The sequence below is a fragment of the Protomyctophum parallelum genome (genome assembly GCF_964188405.1).
Source record: "Protomyctophum parallelum genome assembly, chromosome: 2".
Taxonomy (NCBI): Eukaryota; Metazoa; Chordata; class Actinopteri; order Myctophiformes; family Myctophidae; genus Protomyctophum; species Protomyctophum parallelum.
In genome coordinates this window covers 26964533-26978821 of record NC_139699.1, presented here as the reverse complement: position 1 = coordinate 26978821, position 14289 = coordinate 26964533, and the positions used below count along the sequence as shown (strand labels likewise).

Here is a 14289-nt window from a genome sequence, read left to right as displayed (position 1 = left end):
AAATATTCCTCAACGACCTGTTATAGCGCCACCATGAGGCCGATTAAGGCAAAACACATTTCTGTAGATTACTCGTACACATTTTATCCATACATCACACAATTCGGTATACACTATCTCCATAGTCATCTGATCAACACGTATCTGCACCATTTCCCATCTTCCATCCTGATTGGCTATGATTGGCTTCCAAAGCTCACATGATTTTTCTTGAATACAAATGTCAAGTGAGCTCTGAAAACTACAATTTGATCCTGACTTCACATCTCCAGTACTCATTTACTGTAGTTTACCAGAGGAAACAAATTACTTCCTCAATCTTCCTAAAACTATTGGATCAATAGTAGATCCAAGTATGTACTGGTGACAGATAGACATATATCCACCATGTGTGGTTCAGATAATTATAGGCTATTGAAAGAATTGGTTCGACAGTATGGGTATCCGCAGTTACAAAAAGCTTCATCGACACTATAGGACTATAGTGTCTGAGCATCATGAATCTATTTTAAAGTTGGAGTGCGTGATTTCTTTCCACCCTAAAACATGATCATCAGGTCTTATTGTATATTTTTTTTCCAAAAAGTGTGCAGTATTTGTTAAAATGTTGTTTTTATGTGGGCACGCCCACCAGTTCATTAAGTATGCCTGGTTTGCCTGGTGGGTGGTGATGGGTGGTGATCCACCTGAACTGAAGCCGCACCCACAGCTGTAGTTGTATGATAAAGGGGGAGGGGTTAGGGGAGGGGCTGATAGTGTGATGTCACTATATTACTGTTTATTTCATTGGCCCGTTTAACTGTCCTGTTCAGCCTCCAGGAAGAAACCCTAAATACAAAGTTAATACACCATTGCACATAAAAACGACTCCAGGGTGTCTAATGAAGTATTGTCACCTCATAGACACATGAAAAACTGGAAAAATTCTAACCTACTTGATCATAGCATCACACAAAAGTATCAAAAGTAGCAGATCTACAAGCTTGAAACACGGCGCAAGCTAGATCTTTGCTGTTTTTGAATTTGAATCCTTCCTGAAAAGTACCGTAATTTCCATGCTTTGAACCCTGCGGCCTATACGGCATATAGGTGCGGCTAATCTATGGATTTTTACAGCTAACGGCCACTAGGGGACCTTCTAAATCTATCTCTATGGCTGCATGGCTAGGGCCTCACTCACACCTTTCGATCTAGCATACAACATTGATGCATGCTAGATGTAAGCAAGATGTAAGTGTCATGGCCGCCCCAATGCATTTCCAATGGAAGTCACATGGTTTGATACAACATTTTGGACTACAAGCTGTTGTATGGCTTTCGGCTGTGATTCGACTGCCCCCCTCACCCCCATACAACACAAATGTTGTGTCAAACCATGTGACTCCCATTGGAAATGCATTGGGGCAAGATGTATCACATGCACCCTTTGTATACAACAAGCATATAAACATCAGTCTGTTGCGAAGGTGTGAGTGAGGCCTATGGCCTCTATGCGGCTTATAGTCCAGTGCGGCTTGTATATGTACACAACTACACATTAGTTTTTTTCCCTAAATTTAGCTTAATATATTTGCTCCCCTCACTTCACATTTTTTTATATTATACTGGTAAGACTGTTGATTTTGGGGGCGCCCACTTGCCTAGCGGCTAGCGGACAGGCTTATCCCTGCCTCAAGTTCTATTTCTTTCGCTATTGAGTTAGTTTTTTTCAACATAGAGAATATGGTGATCTTAGACATAATGGTGATCATTTTCTTTTTCTTACACAGAAACACATACAGGGCTTCACTCCCAACACAACAACAAGAATACGAGATAATTGAACGGTACAAACGAGAACATTATTAAAACCAAAACATGACATTCCCCTACCATTTTCCCTTCATCATGTAGGCATGTATCTTTGAAAATAATTCACTTGCTCAATTGTAAGGCTTCTACTGTGCACTCTTCCCTTGATATAGCCTCGGAGACTGCAGGCGTTTCGTTTCCACAAGAAAAAGAAGCCCGGCCTTGATATTATCTCTATCCTCATCTCTCACCTCACCGCTCCTCTCTATACCACTCTCTTATTCTCTCTCGCCTTATCTGTCATTGTCTGCACTGTCTGATAGTTACTCACACACAATACCCAGTCATGTCACTTTACTGTCAACCTTCCTCACTGCGGCAGACCATTCTTTCTTCCATTTTAACCACCTAAAGCCTCTATACTTCATTGACCATCAGTCAGTCAGAGTGATGAGTTGTGAGATTGTAGATATTGTGTTGTGGTTTCAAGTGGTAAAATTAACTTACAAATACTCTCCTGAGTCCTGCCACTGCCATGGACTATGGCTCCCATTTTGCTGCAATATGCAGCAGGAGGGTGCTCGGCTGGAACAGTGCTAAACGGTAAAGTGCCTTCCCACCACCGTGGATCTTGTGGATTCGAATCCACCCATTCCACTGTGGTGCATCCGGCTTTATCGAGCGTCTGCAAGAACACATTTGGACCGTGTTCAGCCATGCAGGTGGGTTGGGTGATAAATTAATAGTCGCTGCATGTAATCCTATACTGGCTGGGCCGACACCTGTCAGGACTCAGGGGGGAGTGTTGGGCGGAAGGAGTAGGAGGAAGGCTCTGCGCTCTCCCAGGGGCTCGATACAACAGCAGTCACTAAATTGGGGAGGGAAAGAAATATATTGCCGCATGAAACTTCATGCAGCCTTTATCCATATATCCATATTCAACCGCTTATCCGTAGTCCGGTCGCGGGGGCAACAGCTCCACCAGAGAGCTCCAGACTTCCCTCTCCAGAGCAACATTTGTAACTTCCTCCTGGGGGATCCCGAGGTGTTTCAAGGCCAGTGAGTCGATGTGTTTCCTCCAACATGCGCTTTGGTCTGCCCCGGGGTCTCCCCAGTGGGACGTGCCTCGAGGACCTTCCTAGGGAGACGCCCGAGAGGCATCCTAACCAGATGCCTGAACCACCTAAGCTGGCTCCTTTCCAAGCGAAGAAGTAGTAGGACGAGACTACTCCGAGTCTCTCTCGCGGGACTGAACTTCTCACACTATCTCTAAGGGAGATGCCAATCATGCCAGCCAGTCTTTTCGTCACACCAGTGCGGTACAGCGACTGCAATACCGCCCCTGCTGTACGATTCTCCAGCTGATCTCCTTCTCCGTCCTCCCCTCACTCGTGAACAAGACCCAGAGATACTTAAACTCCGTCACCTGGGGTAATGTCTCATTCTTATTCCCAGACTGCACAATCCATCGGTTTTCTGCTGAGAACCTATGGCCTCTAGCATATTGGTATATGATCATAGCATACCGGTAAGTCAAGTCAAGTTTATTTATATAGAACATTTCACACGACAAGCGAGTAGTCGAGGACTCAATGTATATTAGGCTCAGACTCAGGTATATTATGATCATTCCACAATGTTCCTCTTCTTTGGCGAGGGGGAAGGGGCATACGTCAAGGTCACATGTGGCATCATCCCACCATCTAGTGGTCTAGTTTGTGAATTTGTCACAAGCAGCGTTGTTTTGTTGAAATGTTTGTTTATTTGTTTTATGTGTCTTTTATTGTCCATACTTGTATTATCTTTATTTCAGGTTTCACATTGTGTGTGTTTTACTTGCTGCCTAAAATACCACTATTGCACTCCACTCCACACCACAGCTTTAAACCACAAGAACCATTCTGCATGGGGGCAAACGTTCAGCAAAAACAATGCCGATCTACATCTCTGCACAACAACACGTTGCACAACAACAAGTTGCATTTGTATAGTAGGGACCCCTTGGGGTGAATGAATTATATATAGGGTTTAAGTGATTAATGATTGAGCTATATAAGCCCTTGGCTTGGGCAGGATCTAACTGCCCACTGCTCTTGACAGTCTGTCTCCCTCTCTCACACGCACACACACACGCATGCATGCACGTGCGTTTTTATATATTTTTTTACCATTTTGTTCACTCTCAGAGTTTTGGAGCCCACTCAAAGACACTCTGAGACCCACTGGTGTATAGCAGTGTTTCCAGTGAACAATATCAGCAGCACCCTGACTCGGTTTCACCAGAACAAAGCCTTCGTTAGTATCATCGGTAACACCTGTGAAGAATGGGGAAGGGGCCTCATTGACCCTAACAGAGACAGTGCTTATAGACCGATTCAGTAGCGGGTCTCATGGTCGCAGCCTACGTATTTCCTGTAGGCGGACTCGACATAGCTGCGGGAGTAAAACCCTCACCAGGCGCACCTCTTCCACTACAGTGAACGGCAGAGTGACTGATGTTAGTTTGCCTCAAACTTTACTCCTTTACCTGCTTTTTTACTAACACTAACTTTACAAAGATGCCCAGAACATCGAGATGAACCTGTGTAGTTTATGGCTGCTCCAACAGTAGTGGCAACATAAAAATAAAATAAAAACGGAATGTCTAATATCCACCGCGATGGCGGAGACCAGAGCCATTGAGTAATGGTTGAGACGAAGCAGTGAAAGATACATAACGCCAGTCTTACCCAATACCAAATATTTCTGTTTTATTAACACAAGGCTGCTGTACTTTATACCTCATACTTTAAATGCTTAGTATGAGGTATAAAATACAGCAGCCTTGTGTTCATAAAACAGAAAGATTGGGTATTGGGTAAGACTGAAATTATGTATCTTGCAGGATTCTTCACTGCTTTGTCTCAACCATTACTCAATGGCTCTGGTCTCAGCCATCGCGGTGGATATTAGACATTCCGTTTTATTTTATTTGTTATGTTGCCACTACTGTTGGAGCAGCCATAAACTACACAGGTTCATCTCGATGTTCTGGGCATCTTTGTAATGTTAGTGTTAGTAAAAAAGCAGGTAAAGGAGTAAAGTTTGAGGCAAACTAACATCAGTCACTCTGCCGTTCACTGTAGTGGAAGAGGTGCGCCTGGTGAGGGTTTTACCCCCGCAGCTACGTCGAGTCCGCCTACAGGAAATACGTAGGCTGCGACCATGAAACCGGTACGGAATCGGTCTATACATCCTCTTAAGTTTCCAAGACAAACAGAAGGTCAACAACATGAATAAATAATAATTAAGTCTGCACACTGATATATGCTCCCACAGTACCACTTGTTTATTCGAGTGACGAGTCAACATTTTGTTCACCTGGATCTTGTTCAAGATATATCATTCCCACTCCTACAGATGTTGTCCAAAACTCACGCATAATCTACATTATCTCTGTAGTCATGTGATAAACATATGATTGCCTTCCAAAATAAGGGGCCCATTTTAGAAAAGAAAAATGTCAAGTCAGAATATGTCATTCTACCACTATAATCAGGACAAAGATGTTTGTATTTTGGGGGCGAGGGGACCAGTGAGACCACTACAACACCATCGTCAGAGTGTTTGTTCTGATGTTCTTTGCAGAGACCAACTGCTGGCTGAGTAGTACCCTTCAGCAGCTTCTCCTAGAAGGACAGTGCATGGTGTCATTCAGCCTGTGTGTGTGTGTGTGTGTGTGTGTGTGTGTGTGTGTGTGTGTGTGTGTGTGTGTGTGTGTGTGTGTGTGTGAATATTATTTGTGTGTGTGTGTGTGTGTGTGTGTGTGTGTGTGTGTGTGCATGTGAGGGTCACACACACACACAAAACAATTATCCCTGGCCCACACTGAGCCTCAGGGCCAATTGCACCAAGAAAGATTGATAAATGTCCCAGATCCAAACTGTTTATTTGAGAGACAGAATTATCGCTTGTGGAGTGGGGGGCGGGATGGGGTTAGAAACGTAATATTTAACTTACAAATTATTAGTACGATATTTTTGGGTATTTTTGCCTTTATTGATAGATTAAGAGTAGCTTGACAGGAAAGGAGGAGAGGGATGGGGGGGAAGACACATGCAAAGGTCGTCAGGATCTGGACTCGAATCTGTGACACGCTGTCAGGCTGGATTACCAGCCTAGGTGCCTGGACGGTGGACCACTAGGAAGGCCACTTAAATTACTATTAATGCCTGATGATATTATTCAACCATATGGCCTAATATTGCCTATCATTTTGTTATTAAATCCCTCTGGCGTCTCATGTTTTGTTTTAAATGATAATTTTGGTAATGGCTGTTATTTTAACAGGCTAAAAAACATCTTTGCAGGAAAAGAGACAATGAGAGAGCTTTACAACAACAGAAAGCCAGGGCATTTGAACACTGATGCCTGCCACGTGACATGCCAGTCACATGTGCAGGTTCTCAATTTGTGGGGCCTGAAAAGTCTTGGAAATGGGGGGAATCTGGTCGCCCTATGTTTAGAACATGTAATCCTGTCATCATGCCATTCACTGCATGTCTGAGACATTTTCTAGATGAATTAGGCTAAAAAAATGTATGTACAGATATTTTGTTTTACTTATTTAGCCATGATTGAGAGTTCTGGTCGCTCTTTTCTTTTCTTTTCTATCATGCTTGCCTGTATTATAGCCTAGGATAGTTTTCATTCAAATATTGTCTTTTTAAAATAATAATAATAATGAAGTCCCAAGAATAATGAATCTCCAGAAGATGGCGGTAAAATACCAATTCGAATATATGCCAAATTCGCTCTACCCAAAAGAGCAGATCTACAAGTCAACAATGCGTCGCGGTAGCGTTGCCTTTTTAGCGTGTACATCTGCTCTTTTTGGGGCCCGCCCACCCACCGCTCTTTCCACGCTCCTGTCTCCTCATGTGTCAGCCAGCAGACCATCCAAGAGGAGACCGAGACACACGCACGCACACACACGCAGGAGGAGAAGCAGGAACTAGCCGTGCAGAGGAGGAAGATGCTCATGTGATGGAAGGTACACGGTGTTCTAGCAGAGCTCTATGAGAAGGTAGTGATGAGAAACATGGCATGCACACACTTACGAATTGCAGGAGGCTCACGCCAGTCGCCGGACAGCTCAAGATGGCGATATTGCAATTCTTTTTTGTGCTATTGGGTATATGCCGGGCAACGAGTGTGCAATGTATTGTGCACGCACAACAAATGGAAACAGTATAGCTATGAGATATAGTTCAATCAACCATGACATGCATGTTTTACGAGCTTTACTCAACAGTGAAAAAGTTACATTTATAAATGATGAGTAAAGCGAATCAAACACAGATTTGATTATGGTGGTAACGTGTAACGTTATAACGTGTCTCGCAAGCCATAACCGTGCAAACTTAATACTGTGGCAGAAGAATAGATTCTGAATGGACATGCTTTGTTTACATGCATGATCTGCCCCCATGCATTTATTTATGATGCACAGTGTATTGTATTGTTCTAATGTTGAAGTGTTGTGAATATTTGTGTTATTTCTGACGCATGCAACCCGACAGAGGTCAGGTGTACATGTCTGGGCCCTTAATAAATCAGTGTCTGTGACGGGCCCAGACATGTGTGCTACACCTCTGTCAGGTGTTCAAGAGGTCACTTGAACATCTTCAAAAACAACGAAGTCAATTATTTAAAATGTAGTGTACTAACAACATGCAGTCTGTCACTTTTCAGTCTACATACTGTAGTTTAGGATCCAAACACAATATGGTGGTTATAAGCGCATGCAGATTTTTTTGAAGTAAACTATTGTAAACATCAATTCATTGGACAAGAAGAATAAACAATTGCTCCAAAACACACTCCTCCGGGTCAAATCCGGCCACCTTGGAACTGTTGGCACCAGGTATTCCTAAAACTATGCCTAACCTATCCTTAATTATTGCTAAACAACTTAACCTCAGTAATACTCTCAGGCTACAAACTAACTTTTTTCACCAACGTCCCGGAACCGCCCCAACATACACCAGTGAATGTATACATTTCTTCTCTTTTTAATGATTTTTATGTCATTCTAACCATTTACACTAATGTGAGGGCAGACAGTTATTTAAAGACTTCCAATGTTGCTTTTGAAAGTGGCAAGGAGTCATAATAGTTATCAAGGTATCATAATAATCCTGAGAATCTTTAGATCAGCCCCAGAGGGGTAATCAAAAATCTTGGAGGGGTCGCTAGTTGCATTTCTGAATATGTGGAACGTAATGAAAATCTGATCCATGTTTTCAAAGTTAATATTTCAGTAAATACAGAATATTTAGGTAATTAGTAGGTAAAGGTTTTCGGATGCACACGTCTGCGCGTGTGGCACTGAAACTTCACAGATTTATTGATTTGGGTGTCTGGACTTTAATCTTAATTTTGACGTGCGTCAGAACCTCAGACACATAGGGCTGATCAACTTGTCCACTGTGAGCTTCTCACTTGCGGGTCGATGTTGACGTTGTGGGGTGTTGGGGTAACACCCCCGGTGTTAGGTGTGTGATATCTTTTTATGGATCTTAATATCTTACGAACAGCAGGCGCATCCACCACATTGTTCCATCCACCGTTGACACAGGCTGTTGAGATGTACATTATTAATTTGTGACAGTTTCCTTACATATATTAATTTAACTTTTGGCTGTTTAATTAAATGTTTATTTTTCCTCCTAACACAGCATTTTTCTGACTGCTACATGAGGTTACAGACTGCTGTGCCCGTTTTGCAGATTTCTCGCTTCAGTAATAGTTTGTGGCTGAAGTGTTGCCGTTGCCACTGCACATATATGCACATTTGACATTGTCAAGTCAATGTCAGTTTATAGCCTCAGGTAACATTGACAATACTAATTTTCTCTTTTTAGATTTGAAACATGCTGGTGAAGGTTAAATTCCTGAACTCCAAAAAATTCCTCAAGCTTCATGATGGATTTACTTACGCTGACTTCATTAATGAGGGTGAGTATTTTCACTTTATGATTCTACGTGTTCTTAGTTTTCTGTACTAATGTTATATCCTGATGTGATTTAATATCCATGCTTTGTTGTTTAGTTCAGAATAAGTTTGGGCTGCCATCGGAGACCATCCTGCACTTTTACGATGAATCCGAAACTGAGGTGGATGAGGACGTTTTGCAAGAATTACTTCAGGCGAAGCCTGACATGATGCTCACCATCAGAGACCGCAATGAAGGTATATTCTGGTGTCCACCCCTCGTATTTAGTTGTGTTTTCTTAAAATGGTTCAGGATCTCTGCTATATAGCCTTTAAAATGGTCTCTTTTGGTGTTCCCTGGCATATCTTTTCAAATGGTGTCCACGGGGTGATGTACTGTATCAATTGGGGTTCTTGACATGGAAAGGTTTGAGAACCACTGACTGAACTAATGGACTGGTGTGTATCAGGATTTATGACCACTCCAGATGCTCTGTCAAGTCTATCATCTATTGGTCTGGACCGACCTCCTGTACGTCTTCCCAAGAAATCCAAAACACTAATGGTAGATCTGTCAGCATCTGAGGCAAAAGAGGTAGAGTGGACTTCTTTCTTTATTTTTTTCTTTATTTTCTTTGTGTACATGGATTAAAGTGTGTGTGTGTTTGTGTGTGTGTGTGTGTGTGTGTAAAGTCTTCTTAATGTTTTACTCTCCATTTTAAGGTGGTCCTATCTGCCTTAAAGCAGAAAGCGGGAGGAGATGCCGTTCTTGCTGAATACAGCACCAAGAACATGTTATCGAGTGAAACGAGACGAGTTCTTGTCAACATACTGGTCGAGCACATGATAGAGATGCATGGGTAAGCCCATTCATCACTTTTACGCAGTGATTTATTTATTTGTGCTCATACTCTTGTTTATTGGCTGTGTGTGTGCGTACATGTATTTTTTTGTTTTTTTCACATATTTTGAATATAATACAAGTACACACAAATATATATTTTTCTATTTATATTTATTATGCTCCTGGAGCTGAATGTCATTGAATACATTTGAGTGTATTACACACACATTCCTTGTTTTTTGCTTTTCAAGGAGGATTCCTACAAGGAACCAGAGAGAGCAATATGCTCTTGGTGTTGTGACACTTTTTCCATTGCTGCGGGATCCATTCTCAAATAAAGGCTATGTGAGTATAATCTATTTATTACATGTACGGTTTGACCAGGTAGTTATCATTCAGGGATGCTCCGAATATATATTCGGTATTTGGTTCAGTTGATTTTAGAGCTGAAACCGAATAGTAAAAAAAACAGGGTTACCTTTCGTAAACTACTGTTTTGTGTGATGACGTGATCAAATGTAATCATGTTGTCACGTTTAACCAAACTGGCAGACCCAAATGCAGACACGACAAGGAGGGCAAAGTCCAAGGGTGTTTATTCAAAACAAAAGATGAGCTTGTAGAAAGGCAACTGTCCAGGGTGAGCTTGTAGATTGGCTACTTTCCAGCAAGCTAGCAGGAGCTGGCTAGCAGGTAGGCTGGCAGGCAAACAGGCAGGCAACTGAGGCAGAAGGAAAAAACCAAAGTCAAAAACCAAAAAACACTGGAACAAAGCAAAGTAGAGCAAAAACACTAGGGATAATTATCACTGGGAAACACTAAGAGATAACAGCTAGAAGCATTACCGCACGGAAAACTGTGGGACGATCTGGCAGCTCGCGGCGGGGAAACCAGGGCTTTTATGGAGTGGTGGTGATGGGATGATGGCAGGCAGGTGAGTGAGATTGGATGATCAGAGCCAGGTGTGCCAATCTGGAAAACCAGGAACCAAGCCTACGCCCACACATGCTCACACACAGACAGACAGACTAACACAAATAGACACAGACAGGACACTGGCAGGGGCTGTGACACATGTCTTTTGTCATTATCATGTAGCTCTACAGCAAAGGTAGGGCCATGCCAACAATGGTACAAAAACCGGTCAAAATAAATAAATTATATATAATATTTATCATTCGGCTATTCGGTATTCGGTTTCCTATATTCGGCATTCTGTTTCGGCCAAGAATTTCCCATTAGGCACATCCCTAGTTATCATGATCATTACACTTTTAAAATGTTGTTTCCAAATGTTACAGGAGCATTTCTATGACGCTGAGAGTGGAACTGGCTACCTTGCATGGCGACTTAAGACAGTGCAGAGGAACACGTCTCAGCGTGCCACCAAGAGGAGTGACACTTGCTCTGGATTGGGAGGACCTTCGCTGAAGAGATCTACCAACCAGGAGGACCAGCATCTTGATGAGGATGCTGTGAGAGAGAACATAGCCTTCTTGGCTCATTCTTCTGATGAAGCTCAGATCTTCCTCAAAATGAAGGAGACCTTCCATCACAGGCATGGTCTTGTCCACGACCCAGATAGAACATTGGATGTTATACAAATCTTCCCCAGATTTCTGGACACCAAAGGACTTGTAAGTTGGGTGGGAGTTGGGTATTATGATAGTAGATTGTGAACATAATTGTCTAATCTGTATTTTCTTTTTTAAGATAAATCAAGACATCACACTGCTCTTCAATGCTGAAACGGCCGCTAGGATGTTAGAAAGGTGGGACACTGCGTTCAAGCCAAGAATAATTGAAGAAGCCATGGGCCTGACGTTGACTCCTCCTGTGCGCTCGCTCCTGTTGTCAGCCAAAAATGAAACGGATAGTGAAGACCATTCCAGTGAGATATTATACTGTTCAGTTTTACTAAATTAATGATGGGGAAATTACCGTAGTACAACCAGACAAGAGCATGTCAACTCATCATAAGTTAAAACGGGTCATTAATTTTGTAGAGTTAAAAAGTCTTAGAATTTCTTTAAATGTCTAGAAAGTGCCTGATTGATTTATTGATTGAATATAATCTGAAATAATGTGGGGGAATGAGATCAGTGGAGCTAGCTCCCACCGGTCTTCTAATCAATACATCTAACAGATGCTGTATGTTATAGTAATAGATGCCTTTCTCTCATTCTCAGACTGGGACAGTGACATGGCCACCCTGCTTTTGCTCATTCACCTCCTTCCGCCTCCACCTGGAGGGAAGAGAGCTTCAAAGATCAGCGCCGCAGAAGCTGCTGACAGGCTTGTGGTACACCATAAGGTGAGATGAAACAGGTATAGGCCATTACTGTATGTGGTATCACATAGGCATATATTAAAGTTGTCAGTCTGATTTCATGTTACGCACAAAATAAATAGCAGGTCTACGCTAAGCTCACCGCACAGCGACATGTTGTGAGCTGGTAGACCGGCTATTTTTGACTATTAGTTATTTTAATATTAAAGAGTATTTGAAGTGGCCTAACTCATGTTCAGAAGCATCTTCCATTAAACATGAATGTCTCAGAAATAAAAGCAATCGTTTGGCTGAATGTAGAACAGCAGCAACATAAGTTTTAGAACGTTAATACCTAAAACATCATCATAAATTTTTCCGCCATGAGATTTAATTTAGCTTTATTCCATGTGAGAGGAGTAAGCTGTGAGTGCTTGTGTCATGGACCTAGTAGGATCATTAGGATGTAATTGGAATGCTTGTTTTTCTTTCTTTATAGTCTTGTAGCAGCATTGATGAACATCTTTGGAAAAGAGGGCGACAGCCATACCTCCTTGCTGTTGGAAGAAGCCAAGGCCAGATTGACAACTTCTACATAGCCGTCAACAACAAGCTGATCCCCTGTCAGGGGGTTGGTTCCCTCAGTGCATTTGATGAGCTTTTCAAAGCTCACTTTGTTTTTAATTTAAACTATGACGATGCTCTCTTTAACTTCTACACTTTTATTCAGACAACCATCTACAAAATTGATGTGGGAAAAACAAAAGAATCCCCCAGAGTAAAAGAGCTGCGGGCAAAACTACTGAACAACGACTCTAGGATGTTGTCTTGTTTTAAATGTCAAGCGTTGTATACAAATAGTCAGTCACTCCTAACACATCTGAGATTTGACCATGGCTTTTGTCCCAACCCAAAAAGCAGATTGATACGCGCACAAGAAACGTGTAGAACACAGTTTAGCGCATATTCTGGATTTAGAAATCTGGATGTGGACACTAGTCTTCAGGTTCAAAATTACCTTGAGAGTAATTCGGCTCTGAGGTGTGATTTGCTTCCTCCCGATGGCCCTTCGGGTATTGATTTTGAGGAATTTACAGCACCAAATTCTTTAGTTGACGAGTCTTTGTCAGATACGGGACATTTTGAGACCAGTGGGTCAATTCTTCCGTCCGGAAACATCAAAAACATGTGTGCAGCTATTGTTGCAAAACTACAAGGGAGTGGTGCAGCAACTAATGTAGTCGCATCAGTCGTCTGTGATCTGGAGGAATTTACAAATGAGATGCATGCCCAAATGAAGTATAATGTACTTGCGCTATTTCCTGCAAGAGTTCCTTGGAGGACAGCCGTAGAACAAAATTTGGAAGACTTTGAAAACCCATTCACCTGTTTTAATACAGATGCTAAACGGGCTAGGTACTTTAATGAAAATTGCAAATATTGAACCCCTGCCCCTTACTTATGGCATGACTGTAGCACTTCAATTCATGAACACCAACAGCTTTTAAATATAAGCGGTTCTACCTACAGTAGATAGAAATGTAAATTTATTTCATGATACACAACCCTTAAAGTGTAAGGGATACGGGTCCTCTTTTACACACCAAGCCAAGCATATATATTTTTCAAGAACACTTGAATATATCACAGTCCCTAGTCAGGGGTCAATATCTTTGCTCCCTCTTGTGGGCTATGATGGTAATTGAAGTTAAGTTGGCAAACTGTTGAAATTGCAAAGTCTATTCCTGTATTCCATTAGTTGGTTGACAGAAATTTAATAATAGCGTTGGGCATATTGTTTGCAGTGAGATAACAGGCAAGAGATTCCAGTATGAATCAGACACATTCTGTTAGTAATGTACATATTTTGTAATATTACCCACTGGTGACTTATTTCAAAAGCATTAGAGTATAATGGAGAAGAAAAGGAGACTGTTATTCAAGTTCATAGTTTACACTTTTACAAGCCGTTTGTTTCATCTTCGGTGTGCTTATGAACATGATGAGAGCATGTATGTGGTGCCTTACCATTGTTTGATATAGTCTGATTGACCCTGTACTGTCTTGTAAGCACATGTTTAGTCACAGCGCAGTTCATAACCCTTGGGTCAAAAGCAATTCATTGTAAAATTGTAGTCACTCATAATGATAATATTTAATGGCCTAGTAGGGTTGGGATGATCTGGAATCGGAGGAACCGGAATCAGTTCCATCACATTTGGAACTGTTTATACTATAGAACCGGTTTTTATCACACTGTAAGGAGCAGGTATGTGGACTTCATGTCTGCTATACAATTACAATAATACTGGTGGTTCTCATCTCAAACCTTTAAATTTCAACGACCATGATAACAGTGTACAAATGGAACCAAATGGACCCCTATGGACTATGGGGTCCATTTTCTTC

General features: G+C 41.9%; 1 protein-coding gene across 2 annotated transcripts; it reads left to right on the top strand.

The window, feature by feature from the left end:
• Nucleotides 1-6735: 6735 nt before the first annotated feature.
• On the top strand, nt 6736-14289 carry LOC310854778 (uncharacterized protein). Of its 2 annotated transcripts, none has more exons than XM_083759459.1 (10): nt 6736-6823; nt 8697-8790; nt 8885-9025; nt 9238-9362; nt 9491-9627; nt 9863-9956; nt 10913-11248; nt 11325-11502; nt 11801-11925; nt 12380-14289. In XM_083759459.1, exons 2-10 carry the CDS (start codon nt 8706-8708, stop codon nt 13322-13324), a joined length of 2166 nt encoding a protein of 721 aa, XP_083615585.1. In that variant the 5' UTR covers nt 6736-6823; nt 8697-8705; the 3' UTR covers nt 13325-14289. The 2 variants fall into 2 exon arrangements, with proteins under 2 accessions (XP_083615585.1, XP_083615584.1); XM_083759458.1 differs by having other exon boundaries at nt 6751-6856.

What these genes read in the sequence shown, in the direction of transcription:
- LOC310854778 (XM_083759459.1), top strand. Translation starts at nt 8,706, where the DNA reads ATGCTGGTGAAGGTTAAATTCCTGAACTCCAAAAAATTCCTCAAGCTT. An exon ending in GGATAGTGAAGACCATTCCA is followed by an intron (nt 11,503 to 11,800) that starts GTGAGATATTAT and finishes TCTCATTCTCAG; the next exon opens with ACTGGGACAGTGACATGGCC. An exon ending in GGCTTGTGGTACACCATAAG is followed by an intron (nt 11,926 to 12,379) that starts GTGAGATGAAAC and finishes CTTTCTTTATAG; the next exon opens with TCTTGTAGCAGCATTGATGA.